Raw genomic sequence first — 18,660 nt, forward strand, 5'->3', positions numbered from 1 at the left:
CCCAGGGCACCACAACCGGGTTCCCAAGCCTTTACTTTACTCAGTGACACATTCCTATCTCCTGATCAACTCGCTTTTTCTCCTCCTCCTCCTCCTCCTCCTTCTTCTTTTGTTGAGATGGAGTCTCCCTCTGTCACCCAGGCTGGAGTGCAGTGGCATAATCTCTGCTCACTGCAACCTCCACCTCCCAGGTTCAAGCAATTCTCCTGCCTCAGCATCCCGAGTAGCTGGGATTACAGGTGCCTGCCACCACATCCGGCTAATTTTTGTACTTTTAGTAGAGACTGGGTTTCACTATGTTGGCCAGGCTGGTCTTGAACTCCTGACCTAAAGTGATCCGCCCACCTTGGCCAGGCTGGTCTCCAACTCCTGACCTCAAGTGATCTGCCCGCCCAAAGTGCTGGGATTACAGGCATGAGCCACGGCACCCAGCCTCTTTATTTTAAATTAAATAAATTAAATTTTACAATAAACACATTTGAAATAAATTCAGACTTAAAAAAAGTTGCAAAAATAGTACAAAGAGTTCCATATAGCCTCCATCAGCTTCCTCAGATATTCACATCCTGATCAAAATCAGGACATTGGCACTGATACAGTACTATTCACTAATGTGCAAACCTTATTCACATTTCCTCTGTTCAGCTGTAGCGTCCCTTTTCTGTTCCAGGATTTAGTCCTGGATCCTGTCTTGCATTTAGGTATTTCTCCTTAGTTTCCTTTAGTCTGGATCATTTCCTCCATTTTTTATATACTTTTTTTGACAACGACGTTTCTAACGAGTACTGCCCAATTATTTGGTAGAATGCCCCTTAACTTTGGGTTTGTTTGATGTTTCCTCACAGTGAAACTCAGGCTAAGCGTTTTTGGCAGGGATTACGCAGAAGCGATGTGTGTCTGTGTCAATGCATCCTAGCAAGGGCACATGATGGCAATTTATACCTTTTTTTTTTTTTGAGACAGAGTCTCTCACTGTTGCCCAGGCTGGAGTGCAATGGTGCAATCTTGGCTCACTGCAACCTCTGCCTACCAGGTTCAAGCGATTCTCATGCGTCAGCCTCCTGAGTAGCTGGGACTACAGGTGTGCACCACCACGCCAGGCCAATTTTTGTATTATTAGTGGAGAGGGAGTTTCACCATGTTGGCCAGGCTGGTCTTGAACTTGTGACCTCAAGTGATTTGCCTGCCTTGGCCTCCCAAAGTGTTGAGATTACAGGCGTGAGCCACCGCGCCCGTCCAATCGCTTGCTTTAAATGGTATCTGCCAGGTGACTTTTTCCCATTGTTAGGTTGGGGGGATATTTTGGGCCTTTGTAAACAAATAGGAAATATTCGAGGAAGAGAAGGGGAGGAGGAGAAGGGTAGGAAGGAAATTAGCTCACTCACTGCCTTGTTTTTCATCTTTCTTATCAGGCATCGTTGCAAATAAGTAAACAAATCAGCCAGGCTTCTGGGCAAAATCCAACTTTCTGTGTCCCTTGCGAAAGGGAAGACGCTGTGTCACAGAGTGACCACTGGGGGGCAGCAGAGGCTTGAGAGGAATCAAAACTCAACTCCAGGAAAAAGGGCAGTTGGCTGCCTTCTGGGAAACTAAACTTAGCGGGAAGTAAGCTCCGCATCTGCTGGGGTTCTGGCGTCTTCCATGAGCCAGGTCATGAAAGTGGAGGTAGGGAGTCTTGGTTGCACCTCGCTCCCAGCCTGCTGCTGCTGTTGCCAAGCTGTATGGACGCCCCACCTTGAAAACTGGGGCTGTCACCTCGGGAGGGCTTCACGAGGTCTGAGAATCCCCTTCTGAGACTGGCTAGAAAATTCCTGGGTGCTGAGGGTGTACCTGTTTGGAGACTGATTGCAACCCCCTGAAAGCAGTTCTGGAAGATGTAAGCCAAGGGGGAATTTGCTGGAAGGTTATGAGGATGTTCATGAGATCAAAAAGAAAGGAGAAGCAACCAGCAGTTTCAACAGGTCTTAGAGGCAAAAATCACTGAGGACAATGTGCCGGGTGTCTCCCCCAGAGTGCCTGATCTTTGACTGCTTTCAGTCTCACCCTTCAGCTCAGGGTTCAGAGTCTAAGGAGAAAGTGTTGGATGGGGTCAGCAGGGTACGGTACGTTAATTTGTGCTCACCCCCAATCAAATTCATTCCTCAATAAATATTTTATTTTTTATTTTTTTGAGATGGAATCTCACTCCATTGCCCAGGCTGGAGTGCAGTGGTACGATCTTGGCTCACTGCAACCTCTGCCTCCCGGATTCAAGTGATTCTCCTGCCTCAGCCTCCTAAGGAGCTGGGATTTATAGGCGCTGCCACCATGTCCAACTAATTTTTGTATTTTTAGTAGAGAAGGGGGTTTCACCATGTTGGCCAGGCTAGACTTGAACTCCTGACCTCAGGTGATCTGCCTGCCTTGGCCTCCCAAAGTGCTGGGATGACAGGCTTGAGGCACCGTGCCTGGCCCTTCCATCAAATATTTATTGCGCAACAAATACATATTGGGCTCTGTGTGCCCAGCCAGTGGTGTGAGATGCCCTTTGAGACATCCAAGTGGAGGCATCCAGTGGAATCCCAGCTCCTTCCCAGGACCTAGGAAGCCCCCATCCCATAACTCTGCAGCCTTCCTCAACCTCCTGCCCTGCCATTCACTCTGTGCCCATGACACCAGCCTCCTCACTGCTCCCGCCACCACCAACACACTGAGCTCATTTGCTCCCTTCCCACCTGGAACCGCCTCACTCAATATGTGACAGCCACCGACACAGAGACAATATTTAAAGCCACGAGAGGACGGTCACTCCTCCAAGAGAATCAGGGTGTTATTCCAAAAGAAGGCAGGATGGATGCTGGACAGCAGAACCCCACAAAACGTCCATGACAGGATTCCAGGAGGGGCCCATGATCTCACAATAAGCTGACAACAACTCTCAGCCCTCCTGAGAGCCTCTGTGTGAGTGCACATATATTCATGCATATATGGTACTGTGGCTTTGGAGACCTATGCATATGCATTTTACATTGCAGCCCAATACCATAAATGCATGTGTATATGTGCACTCACACATACACTGAAATGAAAATTTTGCAAAGCTATATTTATCTTTATTACATCATCACTCCTGATGTTTTAGTTAGATTTTTATCCTGGTTCATTAGAAAAAGAAAAAAAAAAAAAAAGCCAAGCGCGATGGCTCATGCCTGTAATCCCAGCACTTTGGGAGGCTGAGGTGAGCGGATCACCTGAAGTCAGGAGTTTGAGACCAGTCTGGCCAACATGGTAACACCCTATCTCTATTAAAAATACAAAAATTAGCCAGGCATGGTACACACTCCTGTAATCCCAGCTACTCAGGAGGCTGAGGGGGAGAATCGATTAAACCCAGGAGGTGGAGGTTGCAGTGAGCTGAGATTGTGCCGCTGCACTCCAGCCTGGGCAACAGCAAGACTCTGTCTCAAACAAAGCAAAACAAAACAAAACACCAAACCACACACACAAAAAAACAACCAAATCGGGTATAACTCACCGATTTGATCTCCACAGGGCTCCTGTGTGCCCCTGCTCCACCCCACAGCCACAACTCTCCCCCTCACTTGTACGATTTTAACAAGCACCTAATTACCCCCCTGCTCCTGTTTCCTTCTGTGAATCCACCCTGCCCGAATACATCTTTCTAAAGCCCAGCTTTAATTACATCAAAAACCTCTGGTGGCCTCCTGCCTGAATTCCAGTTTCTTTGGAATTCCTTGTCACTCCTCTGGATATTTTTCTCTCCTCCATGGCACAGCACCTTCCTTCCCATGATCACCGTAAAGAACGCCTTCTCTGGGAGGCCCTCCTCACTCCCTCACGCCCTCAATATTTGCTGAGCATGCCCTGTGATAGATTTGGGAAGTCCATTTCAACAAGGCAAATGATAGCTACTTACTCGCAGAGCTTATAGGAAAGATAGATTTGCAGACAATGACTATAAAGTATGGTAGGGGAAATTGGGTCTAAGTGACCCTAATCTACCCAGGGAGCATCCAGGAAGGCTTCCTGGAAGAAGTGCCAATCAAGGTGAGTGCTAAAGAGGAAGGTGTCTCCCAGGCGACACTGGCAGTGTCCGGAGACATTTTTGCTTGTTAGGATTGGGCTGGAGTGCTCCTGGTGAGAGGTGACAGCGTGCTGGCAGTCCTCACAGCCCTTGCTCGCTCTGGGCGCCTCCTCTGCCTGGGCTCCCACTTTGGCGGCACTTGAGGAGCCCTTCAGCCCACCGCTGCACTGTGGGAGCCCCTTTCTGGGCTGGCCAAGGCCAGAGCCCACTCCCTCAGCTTGCAGGGAGGTGTGGAGGGAGAGGCGCGAGCGTGAACCGGGGCTGCCTGTGGCGCTTGTGGGCCAGCTGGAGTTCCGGGTGGGTGTGGGCTTGGCGGCCCCGTACTCACTCAGAGCAGCCGGCTGGTCCTACCGGCCCCGGGCAATGAGGGACTTAGCACCCCGGCCAGCAGCTGCGGAGGATGTACTGGGACCCCCCAGCAGTGCCAGCCCACCGGCGCTGCGCTCGATTTCTCACGGGGCCTTAGCTGCCTTCCCGCGGGGCAGGGCTCAGGACCTGCAGCCCGCCATGCCTGGGCCTCCCACACCCTCCATGGGCTCCTGTGCGGCCCGAGCCTCCCCAACGAGTGCCACCCCCTGCTCCAGGCGCCCAGTCCCATCAACCACCCAAGGGCTGAGGAGTGCAGGCGCACGGCGCGGGACTGGCAGGCAGCTCCACCTGCAGCCCCGGTGCGAGATCCACTGGGTGAAGCCAGCTGGGTGCCTGAGTCTGGTGGGGACGTGGAGAACCTTTATGTCTAGCTCAGGGATTGTAAATACACCAATCGGCACTCTGTATCTAGCTGAAGGTTTGTAAACACACCAATCAGCACCCTGTATCTAGCTCAGGGTTTGTGAATGCACCAGTCGACACTCTGTATCTAGCTGCTCTGGTGGGGCCTTGGAGAACCTTTGTGTCCATACTCTGTATCTAACTAATCTGATGGGGATGTGGAGAACCTTTATATCTAGCTCAGGGATTGTAAATGCACCAATCAGTGCCCTGTCAAAACAGACCACTAGGCTCTACCAATCAGCAGGACGTGGGTGGGGCCAGATAAGAGAATAAAAGCAGGCTGCCCAGCCAGCAGTGGCAACCCGGGTTCCCTTCCACAGTGTGGAAGCTTTGGTCTTTCACTCTTTGCAATAAATTTTGCTGCTGCTCACTCTTTGGGTCCACACTGCTTTTATGAGCTGTAACACCGCGAAAGTCCGCAACTTCACTCCTGAAGCCAGTGAGACCACAAGCCCACCGGGAGGAACGAACAACTCCAGACGCACCGCCTTAAGAGCTGTAACACCCACCGCGAAGGTCCGCAGCTTCACTCCTGAGCCAGCGAGACCAGGAACCCACCAGAAGGAAGAAACTCCAAACATATTCCAACATCAGAAGGAACAAACTCCACACGCACTGCCTTAAGAGCTGTAACACTCACCACGAGGGTCCGCGGCTTCATTCTTGAAGTCAGCCAGACCAAGAACCCACCAATTCCGGACACACTGGCACGGACTGGGTGGAGGCCAAGGATGCTACTCAGCACCCTGCAGTGCCCAGTACGGGCCCACCCCAGGGAATTATCTGACACCTCCCCATCTGGATACTGCAGTGCGAGGGGCAGAAACAACTCTTGAAGGCTTAGTCCAGTGCTTTTTGTATATTGACTTTCTTTCTCACAACACCATGAGGTATTTTTATTGTCTCTTTTCCCGTGGGAGAAACTGATGAAGGTAATTTACTTGACGGCACAGTGAATGACTGTGGAGCTGACTCTCAAACTTGTGCAGTCTAATCCCCGCCGCTCTGCCTTTCCTGGCCGAGGAGGAGCTGGGGAGTAGCAAAGAGAAGGGGAGAAGCCGGCAGATGGCGGCCATTTTGAGGAGCAGGGCCAAGGGGCGGGGCGGGGCGGGGCGGGGAGGGGAGGGGCGGGGCAATGCGGGACGGACGGTGCTGCCAACGCTGTGATGGAGACACGGGGAGGAGGTCTGGACGGCCAGATGCCGGGCTGCTGTCTTGCTCTGCCGAGGGCCAGGCACCCAGGAGCTCTGGGCAGAGGTGAAGTCAGCAGCTCGTGGAGGGTATTTCTATTCTGGGAGTGGCTGAGGGGACTGAGGGGGTAGAAGGAGGAGAGGAGTGGGCAGGACCCAGGCGCAGAAGGGGCAGCAGCCAGAGGCAGGAGGAAAACAGGGGTGGCAGTGGTTGGCGGGGGTCGGGGGCACTCTAGCTGGAGCATCTCCCCTTTCTTTTTTTGTTTTTTTGAGACGGAGTCTCGCTCTGTCACCCAGGCTGGAGTGTAGTGATGTGATCTTGGCTCACTGCAAGCTCCTCCTCCTGGGTTCAAGCGATTCTCCTGCCTCAGCCTCCCCAGTAGCTGGGACTACAGGCGTGTGCCATCACACCCGGCTAATTTTTGTATTTTTAGTAGAGATGGGGTTTCACCATGTTAGCCAGGATGGTCTCAATCTCCTGACCTTGTGATCCACCCGCCTCGGCCTCCCAAAGTGCTGGGATTACAGGGGTGAGCCACCGCGCCTGGCCCGCATCTCCCCCTTCTTAGCATGCTGTCAGCTGCAGTGTCTGGGGTCCCCTCCCATCTTGCAAGGGAGTTCCTGCCACCAGAAAGTTTGTGAAGGCAGGGACATCTCTGGGGCTGCCCACACCTCCTTGCTGACGTCTGTCTGGAGGTCAGGGCTGTAATGGCAGTTCCATCATCACCGGGGACCCAGGCTCCTTCTGACTTATTGCTTTCCCATCCTTATCATGGGGCTTCCACCTTGAGGTCCACTGTGGCTGCTGTGCTCTAGCCATCACATCTGCATTCCAGCCAGCAACCTTGCTTTTCCCATGTGTACAATGGGGATTACATCTACCTTAGGTCATCAAAAATAGGAGATGGGATAGAAGTGTCTAGCGTGGAGCCTGCTGTGATTACAGCCAGTACCCCCTAGAGGTGCTTGGTAAGACCAAGGTTCCCCCTTTTTTTTTTTTCTGAGGCGGCTGCACCCTGGGGACCTACCTGGAGGGCTTTGGAGGCACATGATGGCCTGAGGACCTCAAGTGGGCTCCTCTTTCCTGGGGCACCATCCCCCATGCTCTGAGCTCCCGCTCTCCCCAGCCTCTCAGGCCCCATGGGCAGGGCTTGGGTCTCCTACTCTGGGCCCTGCAGTCCACACTGGGCCTGGATTTTCAGGGGCTGGGGAGGTGGGTGAGTTGGCACTTGCCTAATTTGGCTCAGGGGTCTCAGCTGGAGGAAGGTCTGAAATTGTGACCCAGCAGGGGGTGGGGCGAGTGGATTTCCTGGCTGAAGTTGGCACCGTCAGGACACAGTGGGGTCCTGGAGTCCCAGCCCAGGGAAGTGAGGGGCGATTCTAGTGTCGCCTGAGACAGGCCTGGGCTGGGGCAAAGGCCGAGCGTCCCTGGGAGCATACGGGGCACTGGCCTGGCACTCGGGAAACAGATTTAGGGGCAGCTGACCGGGAACTGTATTAGCCTCTGTGGGCCACCCTCCCTCCCGCAGGTGGGCCCTGCCTGGTTCCTGAGCCCATTGCTCTCCTCTATAGGGTTTCTTCAAAGTCCTATAGCCCTGCACCGCAGTCCCCTGAGAGGGAATGGGAGCATCAACACGCTTCCTGGCCCCTATCCGAATCCCACCGAGTCATGCTCCTTGTGGAATGGGTCCAGGAATCGGCCATTTTTGAGCAAGCTCATGCACTGATTCTCAATGATTCTGAAGTTTGGCCCAAGTAAACCCTGCGGACAACCGGTGGTTTGCATCCGAGACTGGCGCACCCGCTTCCTCCGCTAGATCCGAGTGGGTCTAGCCTGTAACAAGTGTAAACAGGAGGCCGGGGCGGTGGCTCACGCCTGTAATCGCAGCACTTTGGGAGGCCAAGGTGGGAGGATCGCTTGAGCCAAGGAGTTTGAGTCCAGCCTGGGCAACATAGGAAGACCCCCGTCTCTAAAAAAAAAAAAAAAAAAATTAGCTGGATGTGGTGGCGCACGCCTATAGTCCCAGCTACTTGGGGAGGCTGAGGTGGGAGGATCACCTGAGCTCAAGAGGTTGAGGGTGTGGTGAGCTATGATAGTGCCACTGCACTCCAGCTGGGGTGATAGAATGAGACCGTCTCTTAAAAAAAAAAAAACACAAAACAGAAAAAACCCAAAGTGTAAACAGGAGCCGTTGACCATCCTGGACAAAGAACGGTTTCTGCGCCATCACCGGCTCAGATGGGCCTTGCTAAGGAAGTAAGGGGCCCGGGCTCCTTTTGGAAGGCACTAGAACATTCCCCAGGGAGCCCGCAGGCAAGTGCAGGGGGCACCTCTGTGGCTTCCCCTCTGGGTCTTGAGTGGTGCAAGCCCGGCAGGCTGGTGTCCCAGGGCGGGGGGACAGGGCCTGGAGTGTGGACAGTGAGTCCAAAAATGGGCACGCTCAGTGTGTTTACTGCTATGAAAAACGAGACCAGGCCTGAGAGGCTTGTGGCTTCGCTGCCACCTCTGTTCCTCCTCTTGGATCAGAAAGACGGGCCGGAGCCTAAGGCAGAAACCAGCTTGTATTGGTTACCAGGAGTGAGGAAAAGCCGGGCATTACAATCCGTTAACTGTGAGCTTCAGTGTCTCCAAGGAGAGGAGATGTATATTTTAAAGACTTTCTTTCTGTCTGATTTCAACTCAGGTTTGGGCTATACGACCAGACAAACAGTGTGATTTTTCCCAGCTTTTCGTTTCTAAAGTGAGCACACGTCTTTCTCTTCCTGCACCCCTCACTCTGGCGCAGGCCCAGCGATGCTCTGAGCTCTCGCGGGTGGGGAAGTAAGGTTTTTAAAGGCCACGTGAGCTGACATTAGTACCTTCTGTGTGAATGAGAACAAAACATTTGGGACTGAATATACTGCAATGTACACATTCATAAGAAACGTTCTAATAACAATTAGCGCACAAAACTATTGGTATAAACATTTTTCCAAAAAGAGAAAACTATTGCATTTCGTTAGAAATCGCGTCCTGGGCCGAGGCTCGTCTTTCTTCTCTGCAGTTGGTTTGGGGACAGAACTCCAGCACGCAGCTGTCCAACTGCAGCGGCTACGTGTTTCCATGGAGACAAACTTGGTGTCTCAAGTTCAGGGCTTTGAAAGTCCCGAATATTTGTTTGTCCCGAGAGAAGAGTTTTGACTTTGAAGAGGTCCAGGTGGGACTCGCTGGGGGTGGGGTGCTCCGGGATGAATTCAGAGGGAGGTGTTCTGGAAGACTCCGTGGAGCGGGACGCAGGCACTGCTGTTTGGATGACACGTGGGATGGCTGCTTTCTGCAGTTGCGGCTGTGACACGGACCCTGTTGGACAAACTCCTTCCACAGCCAGTGGCTTGATGGTGACGGTGAACTTGGACAGAGCCCCAGATCCTTCCTGCTGCTGATAAAACTTCTGGTTTTGATTTTTTGAAAGACACTGCTGTGTCCTGGCACGAGCGAGCCCGTTTCTGTGGCTTGTTCTTTTTCGAGCTGCGGATCTGCCGGGACACAGCGATTGTCAGCTGCCCCTCAAGTCCTTTGGCATCTGGAGATGGGTTCCTGCAGCACAGCCGGCCTCCCACCTCGGGGCATTGGGCAGGGAGGTCTGGCTCTAAAAGGCCACAGGGCACTGCGCCCAGCGGGGTCCCTCCCACATGGTGCTACCAGACAAGGGCACTCCACTTTCCATTCCTGAGGGGACTCCAGGGATGCTGGCAAGCTCTGTGCCTCCCCAGCGGTGGCAGGTAGGAGGGGAGAGGCCGTCCCTTTCTAGTCGGGCTCTGCCAGGTTTTTTTAATTTTTAAAATCATGGTGAAAATTGGTTCCAGTTGAGTGCAGAGGCCAGTGCTCTCAGCAAAGCCCCTTCAGCTCTTAAAGGGACTGGGGCCAAAGTCCAGGATTCCAGCAGAGGAGGGTTTGTCCAGAACAAGGAACCCATGGCCTGGTGTGGCCCTGGTGGCTGCGCAGGGACCTGGGGACCCAGAGCACAGCTACAGCCAGTGGGAGCCCCGGCCTGGGCTTCTGTAGCTTCAACAACTGCTTTCCTTCTTGAACACTGACCCCGGGAGCCCCCGCTTGAGTCAAAGTAAACATCACATCATCTAAGAGGCACTAATTTGGTGGAGCCGGTGAAATCCAGGTTCCCAGAGTGACCAGGCGGCATCTTCTGGAACCTTGCGGAGGCGCCGGCCGGGGCTGCTAGATGCCCGGCAGGGAGTGGTTGGGGTCACTGCGCTCCCGCTTTACCAGGGGCTCACCCAGGCTGCGGGCTTCCGGGCCCACCTCGCTGCCGCGCTGCTCATCGCCCATGTCATCTGCGGAGGGAGGGGTAGGGTCAGTGTCCATCAACAGGAGGGCAGGAGAGGGAGATGGGGAAGCGCACGTTCCGAGAACTGCTCCAGCATGCCAGGCAGGGCGCTGAGGACATGTGGCAGCCTGTGGACCCCGCCTCGGCCTCTGCTCCAGGCTGACCTGTCCTCCCCCACCCTGCCGTCACCCAGAGGTGCCCCCAGGTGGGCCAGGCGAAAGAGCCTCTGCCCTGTGCCTCCCTTCCCCAGCGCCGATGGGCCTGGGGCCTGCTCCCCACAGGGCTGGGGCCTCTGGGGTCCTCCCACCCGCGTGGGGCAGAGACGGGGCCCAGGGGTCCCTCTGGCCTGCCTGTCCCACTCTCCTGCTGGGCGTGGGCGCAGGAGACCAGGGGCTGCCTGGTCCAGGCCTGGTGCTGAGGTCCCTGGGCAGCGGCTACCCAGAGGCCGGCGGCACTCTGAGCCCCAGCCGAGCCAGTCTTCAGTGGCATCTGCTGCCCAGGCATCACCCACTGTCCGGATGACAGATCCCAGGGCCCTCACCCCCCAAGGGGCTGCCCCAATTTCCACCTGCTCATCATGAGATGGGGCGGACAGGCCACGGCCAGGAGTACCACCCTCCTGGGAGAGCCGTGCTGGGAAAGCCGCAGACGCACCTACCTACCTTTGTCAAGCAGCGTCAGCGACAGAGAGGCGAGATCGTTGAACTGAAAGAGAAACCTGGAGTCAGGGGCGCCTGCAGAGGGGCGGCAGTTGCTGTTTGGGGGCTCTGGGGATGCCGGCCCAACCTTGCCTTGAGCCACGTCCTCCATTCACAGGTAAGCAGCTGGGGCCTGCCCTGAAATGTGGCTCTGATGCTGCCAGGTGTCTGGGTGGGTCCATGTGCCCTGTCCAGGCCGCCTCTGGGAGCTGCTGGGGGTGGAGGGTGCTGACTGCTCGGGGCAGCGAGGGGACAGCAGCTGGCTCCCAAGGTCCCCTGGGTGCGGCTGCTCCAGGTTTTAAGGTGGCATGGAAGAGCCATGGGCCAAATTATCTTTGCTCCCTGAAGTCTGTATACAGCAGGAAAACCACTCCTTGGCTGCCCCAAAGCCCGGCGTCCACGCCCATGTGCAGAGAACAGACAGCTTCCACAGTTTCTGCACACGTTGTGGGGCCCTGGCCACCAACTCTTAGAGTGCTGTGGCCCCTGGGTAGTAAGAGTGCAGGGACCCCGCCATTCATCAAGCATCACCTCGTTTCTTCCTCCAGGCCATCCCATGCAGCCCAGCAAGTCCACTCCAAGGTGTGGACCCCGAAGAACTGAACACAGGCGAGCACACGAACACCCGCCCACACACGCCCATGCAGCACCGCTCACCATGGCCACAGAGAGGGAGCGTGTGCACAAACACCTGCCCACACACGCCCACGCAGCACCGCTCACCATGGCCACAGAGAGGGAGCGACCTGCAGCACGGAGGGACGAGGGGTCAGCACAGCGTGGCCAGCCACGCACTGGAGCACAACTCGCCAGGAGAGGAACCAGGCTCTGACCCAGGCCACAGCGCGGATGTCACGTTCCGTGAGAGACGCTGGACACAAAAGACCACACAGTGTGTGATCCCATTTCTATGAAGTGTCCAGGACAGGCCGATCCACAGAGGCAGGAGGGGGCTGCGTGGGTGCTGTGCTGCAGGAGGGGCTTGGGAACAACTGCTCCTGGGGATGGGGTTTTCTTTTGGGGTGATGGAATGTTCTGGAACTGGACAGTGGCGCCAGCTGCACGTTGTGAACGTGCTAAACGCCACTTTATTGTGCGCTTTAACATGAAAATATCACCCTATGTGTATGTTACCACAATAAAAAGAAAACTTTGGGTGGTGTGTCCGAGGCCTCCCCTGCGTGGCAGGACACCCAAGGACAACCTCCTTCCAGAGCCAGTGGTTTGATGGTGACTGTGAACTTGGACAGAGCCCCAAATCCTTCCCGGTGCTGATAAACCTTGTGGTTTTGATGTTTTGAAAGACACTGCTGTGTCCTGGCACGAGTGGACCCGTTTCTGTGGCTTGTTCTTTATCGAGCTGCGGATCTGTCCGGGCGGCAGAGCAGTGGGACCTGCGAGTGTCCTCTCTCTGGGCTGCTCAGAGCACACCACCCTCTCCCCACAGGCCCGGCCAAGCCCCAGCCGTCCCACCCAGGAGGGTCCTCACCTCTCCCATCACAGCGATCGGCGTTTCTCCGGTGGCCTCCGCGACGCGGTGCTCCACCAGGTAGAACATGTACTCGTCGTAGAGCAGGCGGATGAGGTGGAAGGAGCCGAAGCTGGCGGCGCTGCGCAGGGTCAGGTCCCGGATCACCATGGAGCTGGGGACAAGCGGACAGAGGCTGGGGACCCTCAGGGGAGCATGGAACCTGGGCCCCGGGCCCCGGGCCAGACTTCATGGCAGCAACACACCCCCTGCTCTACGTTCCCTGGGGAACTCAGAGGCTGAGTGATCCTAAGACCTGCCAGTCTACGGGGGGCTGACGGGCTGCCGACACCCTGGGCCCACGTGACGGACAGGTGGGGCAGGCCTGCCTGCTCAGTTCCAGAGACCACCTGGGGAACAGGAGAGGGAGATGGGCAGTCAGCCCCAAAGCGACAGGCTGCTGGAAACACAACTGTGGCTGGTGCTAGCACAGGCGCTAGACGGGATCTTAGCTGGTGAGTCTTTTAGTGACATTTCGGACTCCGCATCAGAGCACAGGCTGGCAGCTGGTGCCTGTCTCCCCAGCAGGAGGCGCCTTTCCCCACCTTCCCCGTATCCTTGCCACCTCCCGCCATTCCTCAGCCTGTGGTTTCAGGCACCTAAAAACAAGACAAAAAGCCAGGGTGCTTTAGTCTCTGTCAGCGAAAGCAGGGGTTTCAGAGACTTCAGCCCAGATCCAGTCCGCATCCAGCCCTCAGCCTGTGAGCTGACGATGCTTTACATTTTGAAATGGTTGGAAAAAGTCAAAAGAATAATTATATCCGGTGGCACGTGGAAATTACATGGAATTCACATTCTGGTGTCCACAGACAGTTTCACTGGCACGCGTCATGCCCATTCCTATGTTGTCTTTCCTAGGATGGCTGCAAATACTACCTGGTTCTTTCCAGTAGAGGCGGACCCTGACCTAAAGGATCAGTATAAGACCAAAGGGGGCTAGGCACGGTAGCTCACGCCTGTAATCCCAGCACTTTGGGAGGCCAAGGCGGGCAGATCACTTGGGGTCAGGAGTTCTAGACCAGCCTGGCCAACATGGTGAAACCCCATCTCTACTAAGAATACAAAAATTAGTGAGGCATGGTGGCACATGCCTGTAATCCCAGCTACTTGGGAGGCTAAGGCAGGAAAATTGCTTGAACCTGGGAGGCGGAGGCTGCAGTGAGCCGAGATCATGTTGCTGCACTCTAGCCTGGGCGACAGAGCAACACTGCATCTCAAAAAAAAAGAATGAAGTGGAACAATGTCTCAATCCTCCTATAAGACCTAAAGGACTTATATACAGTGGCACCTGATTTAAAACTTTGGCCTACAAGCCAGGCGGCCCCCAATGCCCAACTGCCCCGGCTCGAAGTTTACTTTCATAAACTCTCAGTTACATCTAATCGGTATTGTAGCAATAAAAAGAAGACACAGGCTTCAGAAAGGCAAAGACAGCCGTGCTATGAAGACCACCAAAGCTGTCTATCCTTAAGTGTTAAGCATAGCTGCAAAGCCCCCAGCCCCCTCCTGTTCCTCCGGGCCCACCCAGCTTGGCTCCCAAGCCCCCTTTCCCCAAAGGCGTCCCCCACACAGATGAGGTGCTGGCACTCTGCAACCAGCTTCCCCACAGCCCCGGTGTCTGGTGCGATGCTTCAGTCCAAAGTATTTCCAGAACATCGCCTGCGGTCACCCCGGCATCTGTGGGTTCCCAAATGGGCTCGCAGCTCCCAGAGAGTAGGAGCATCGGCCAACCACCACCAAGGGAGGCCCAGCCAGAGCTTGGGGATGACCAGCCAAGGCCTCAGCCCACATGCTACCATTTTCTACTGGGTGCTACAGAAATAAATCCCGTAAACCTAATTTTTATTTTTTCTGATGGCACTGCACGTGCATAAGAATGAAGTCAGACCATGCGTGGTGGCTCACAACTGGAATCCCAGCACTTTGGGAGGCTGAGGCAGATGGATCACCTGAGGTCAGGAGTTTGAGAGCAGCCTGGCCAACATGGCAAAACCCCGTCTCTACTAAAAATACAAAAATCAGCCAGGCCTGGTGGTGGGCGCCTGTAATCCCAGCTATTCAGGAGGCTGAGGCATGAGAAGTGCTTGAACCCAGGAGGGGGAGGTTGCAGTGAGCCGAGATCGCACCACTGCACTCCAGCCTGGTGACAAAGCGAGACTCTGTCTCAAAAAACAAGCAAACAAGAGAATGAAGTGGAACAGTGTCTCGGTCTCCCTTGTGAAGAGCACCCCCACCTTGCAGACGTGACCCCGATCCCCTCCAGCTCTGAGATGTGCTCTTCTCTGGCTGGCAGGCCCCTCAGTCCTGCGCTCACTCTGCTCTTCTCGATTCTTCCGCTTGCAACCTTCCCTCTGTCCATGGAGACTGGCATCGGCATCCCTACGCTGTCTTCTCTTGCTCTTCCTCCCCCATTACCCCAGTGTGGCTTTATTGTAATTTCTGGCTACACTGGTGTTTTTGTTATGTGGCAATGGTGTGCTAGGTCCATGGCAGAGCCGCACAGTCTGTTAGGTGTGTGGTTCCTCTCATTCATTCACTCAGCCAGCATTTAAACAGAAGCAAGGTCCTGGCACTCAGGTAGCGTGCCTGATCATGCAGGAGACAGACAACAGACAAGTGAACAGATGACAGGTGACGGTCAATGCCAGGAGAAAGGCAGGGCATAGGGCATGCAAAGTGGGAAAGAATGGGCCGTCTTATTTACAGAGGCTGGGGGTGGGGGGTTTCTCTGCAGATGATGGGTTTCTCTGCGTGGCTGTGTGGGGGGAAAGATGTTCCAGGCAAGGGGGGCAGGTGCAAAGGCCCTGAGGCAGCGTGGCCAGGGGAGTGTGTAAGGAGAGAGCTGAGAACAGGGGTGCTGGCTGGCCAGCTGAGGGGTCAGCAAACTTGTTCTTTTTTTTTTTTTTTTTCTTCTTGAGACAGAGTTTGGCTCCTGTTGCCCAGGCTGGAGTGAAGTGGCACAATCTCGGCTCATTGCAACCTCTGCCTCCCGGATTCAAGCGATTCTCCTGCTGCAGACTCCCAAGTAGCTGGGATTTCAGGTGCCCACCACCACGCCTGACTAATTTTTATATTTTTAGTAGATATGGGGTTTCGCCATGTTGGCCAGTCTGGTCTTGAACTCCTGACCCCAAGTGATCCACCTGCCTCAGCCTCCCAAAGCGTGGGGATTACAGGCCTGAGCCACTGCGCCCGGCCAGGCAAACTCGTTTTCACACTTGCCAGATAGTAAATATTTTCAGCTTTGTACCCAACAGTCACACTGTTCTATTTGCATTGACAGCTGTAGCTGATCTGTGAATGAATGCATGTGGCTGAGGTTCCAATAAAACTTTATTTGCACAATGGGCTGGGGCAGTGATATGGTTTGGCTCTGTGTCCCCACCCAAATCTCACCTTGAATTGTAATGATCCCCACGTGTTGTGGGAGGGACCCGGTGGGAGGCAACTGAATCATGGGGGCAGATGTTTCCTGTGCTGTTCTCTTGAGAGTGAATAAGTCTCATGAGATCCGATGGTTTTATAAAGGCGAGTTCCCCCGCACATGCTCTCTTGCCTGCTGCCATGGAAGATGTGCCTTTGCTCTTCCTTGGCCTTCCGCCATGATTGTGAGGCCTCCCCAGCCAGGTGGAACTGTGAGTCCATTCAACCTATTTTTCTTTATAAATTACCCAGTGTTGGGTATGTCTGTATCAGCAGCGTGAGAATGGACTAATACAGGTGGGGATAACAATTTGGCCCTGTGGCCATAGCTCATCCATGTGCTGGGTCATGGGGGGGTCTGTCAGTCACAGAACAGCTTTATTTCTTCCTGGGGTAATAACTGGCTCTTTTTTAAAAAATACACACTTTTCCACGTACTCAGCAAGACTAAAACTCCCTGACAGAACTGCAGGAGGCATCTTGGTGCCTTTCCTGGGGACGATCCCTCTGGAAGCCTTGGCTCCCCTGCCCTGGTCTGCACAGGGTAGGTCTGTAGCTTGGAAATGATTTCCCTTCAGAGCTCTCAGGTCCTCACTCTACTGCCTTCTGGGTTTCTGCACATTGTTCGGAAGTCTAATGCTGCTCCCATCCCCAGCCTGTTTCTTTCTCTCTGGAAGCTTTTATGGTTGTTTCTCAAACTTGGTGTTTCGAAATTTCACCAGGAGCCTCCTTGTGCCCTTCAGTTCTGAGATAGCTTTTTTCCCCCCCCTTAGAGATGGGGTCTTGCTCTGTCACTCAGGCTGGAGTACAGTGGTGCAATCTTGGCTCACTGTAGCCAGGACCACCTGGGCTTAAAGATCCTTCCACCTAAGCCTCCCAAGTAGCTGGGACCACAGGCACATGCCACCACATCCAGCTAAGTTTTTTTACCTTTTGTAGAGGTCCTGATATTTTCCCCAGGGTGGTCTCGAACTTCTGGTCTCAAGCCATCCTCCTGCCTTGGCCTCCCATAGTGGTGGGATTATAAGTATGAGCCACCATGCCCAGCCCCGTGATGATTTCTGTCTGCAGAACTTGCAACTTAGTTTTTAGGCCACGGTGGCCTTCTGGGCCTGCCCCTGGGAGCTGCTGGTCATGAGTGAGGCCCCCAGCCAGGTAGTTGTTTTTGCAGGTTCAGGCACTGCTGCAACTCTGCTGAGCCCTGTTTTTCTCTGAGCTCACCAGCCGAGCCCCCTACCCTCTAGAAGTTTCTCTCGGAGCCCCCCACCCGCCAGAATTCTCTCAGAGGTCTGGCGGGACTAACCTGTAAAAGGACCATTTCAGCAGGAACTGCCGGGCGGCCTTGGGGAAGCTGGGGCTGCCGGCATGCTGCTTCAGGACCTGGGTGACCACGCTGTCCAGCCAGCTGGCCCACTGGTCCAGGGAGCTCTGCTGCTGCAGGGTCAGCTTGAAATCCTGTTCCAGCCGCTGCACCACACTCTCCTCGCACTGGCACACCCACGAGGCCTGCTCCTGTGGGCAGGGCGGAGGCCAGCGTCAGCAACGCGGACCCCCAGCCACGGCAGCCCTCCCCGGACCTAGCCATGCTCAGGGCGGGACATCATGCTGTGCTTGAGCCTTCTCGCCCTTGACCTGGACGGCTGCAAGCCAAGCCCTGTGTCTCCCGTCACAGGGGCAGAGTAGAGAGCCGAGGGGGATCCTACCCAGCTTCCGGGGACCCATACCTGGGTCTTTCTGGATCAAAGCTCATGCTATACGAGGTCTTCGTTTAGTTTTGTTTTAAAGGGGTCACTTCTAAATGTGTGTGTGTGCATTTATTTATTTAATGGATAAACCCAGGGCCTGAAATAAGCATAGCTCGGAATCTGCTGTGGGCCCGCCCTTTGCCGAGCCCAGAGGACACAGCCAGGAAAGTGGCCACAGGGAGAGTCAACGTGGTGCCTCGATCCTGGAAGCTGGGGGCCTTTGTGAGGAAAATAAGCAGAAGTGTTGGCCACAGCGCCTGGACTCCAGAGGGCCCTGAGAGATGATGGAGTGGAGAGAGCTGGGGGCTGTGGGTGGGCTTTGGCCTGGGACCCGTGTCATGCAACAGAACCGTGGCCAGGCCCGGGGCAGGGGCCAGGTTGTGCCACGGGCTCCACTTGGTGGGTTTGCTGGTTTTGCTGGTTTTGCTGGATGGCGGGAAGCCCAGGCCCTGGGGACGGTGTGGAGGAGGTCACCTGCACGTTGGCAAAGTCCACGCGGTTGAGGTCGCTGAGCATCTGGTTGATCTGGGACGTGTTCTGCAGCACCGCCCGGGCCGCCTGCGCCAGGTGGTTGAGGGACGTGTAGCGCCGCAGCGTCTGGGCGAAGGCACTGACGACGCCCACCTGTAAGCCAGGGCTCGTGGTGAGCAGGGGTTCGCGGGGAGAGCCTGTTCCGCTGCGCTCCTTGCAGGGGTGCGTGGGCTCAGGGACAACACAGGGAGGAGGGAGCGGGAAACAGCAACCTGGGCAGGGAAGAGGGAACCTCCTGCTATTCTTAAGGACCCAGTGAGTGAGAATCAGCGAAGAGGAGACCTCGCTGGCGCATCACACGCGTCGCTAACCGAAGCCCGTGTGCTGCTGCGTTAGAATCACAACTGTCGCCATGCCCACTT

At 55.1% G+C, this 18,660-nt stretch overlaps 1 protein-coding gene across 8 annotated transcripts in view; it reads right to left on the reverse strand.

Moving 5' to 3' along the window:
* Positions 1–8,944: 8,944 nt before the first annotated feature.
* RFX2 (regulatory factor X2) overlaps positions 8,945–18,660 on the reverse strand; it is a 117,428-nt gene continuing 107,712 nt past the window's right edge. For all 8 annotated transcript variants that reach the window (XM_054463128.2, XM_054463132.2, XM_063658006.1 and 5 more), the window contains 5 exons: positions 18,242–18,391; positions 17,326–17,534; positions 12,561–12,714; positions 11,036–11,078; positions 8,945–10,380 (listed from right to left, as the gene is read on the reverse strand). In XM_054463128.2, coding sequence (XP_054319103.2) covers positions 10,265–10,380; positions 11,036–11,078; positions 12,561–12,714; positions 17,326–17,534; positions 18,242–18,391 — 672 coding nt within the window. In that variant the 3' untranslated portion in view covers positions 8,945–10,264. The remainder of the gene's footprint in view (positions 10,381–11,035; positions 11,079–12,560; positions 12,715–17,325; positions 17,535–18,241; positions 18,392–18,660) is intronic.

The sequence above is a fragment of the Pongo pygmaeus genome, chromosome 20, assembly GCF_028885625.2.
Source record: "Pongo pygmaeus isolate AG05252 chromosome 20, NHGRI_mPonPyg2-v2.0_pri, whole genome shotgun sequence".
In the NCBI taxonomy this organism is placed as follows: domain Eukaryota; kingdom Metazoa; phylum Chordata; class Mammalia; order Primates; family Hominidae; genus Pongo; species Pongo pygmaeus.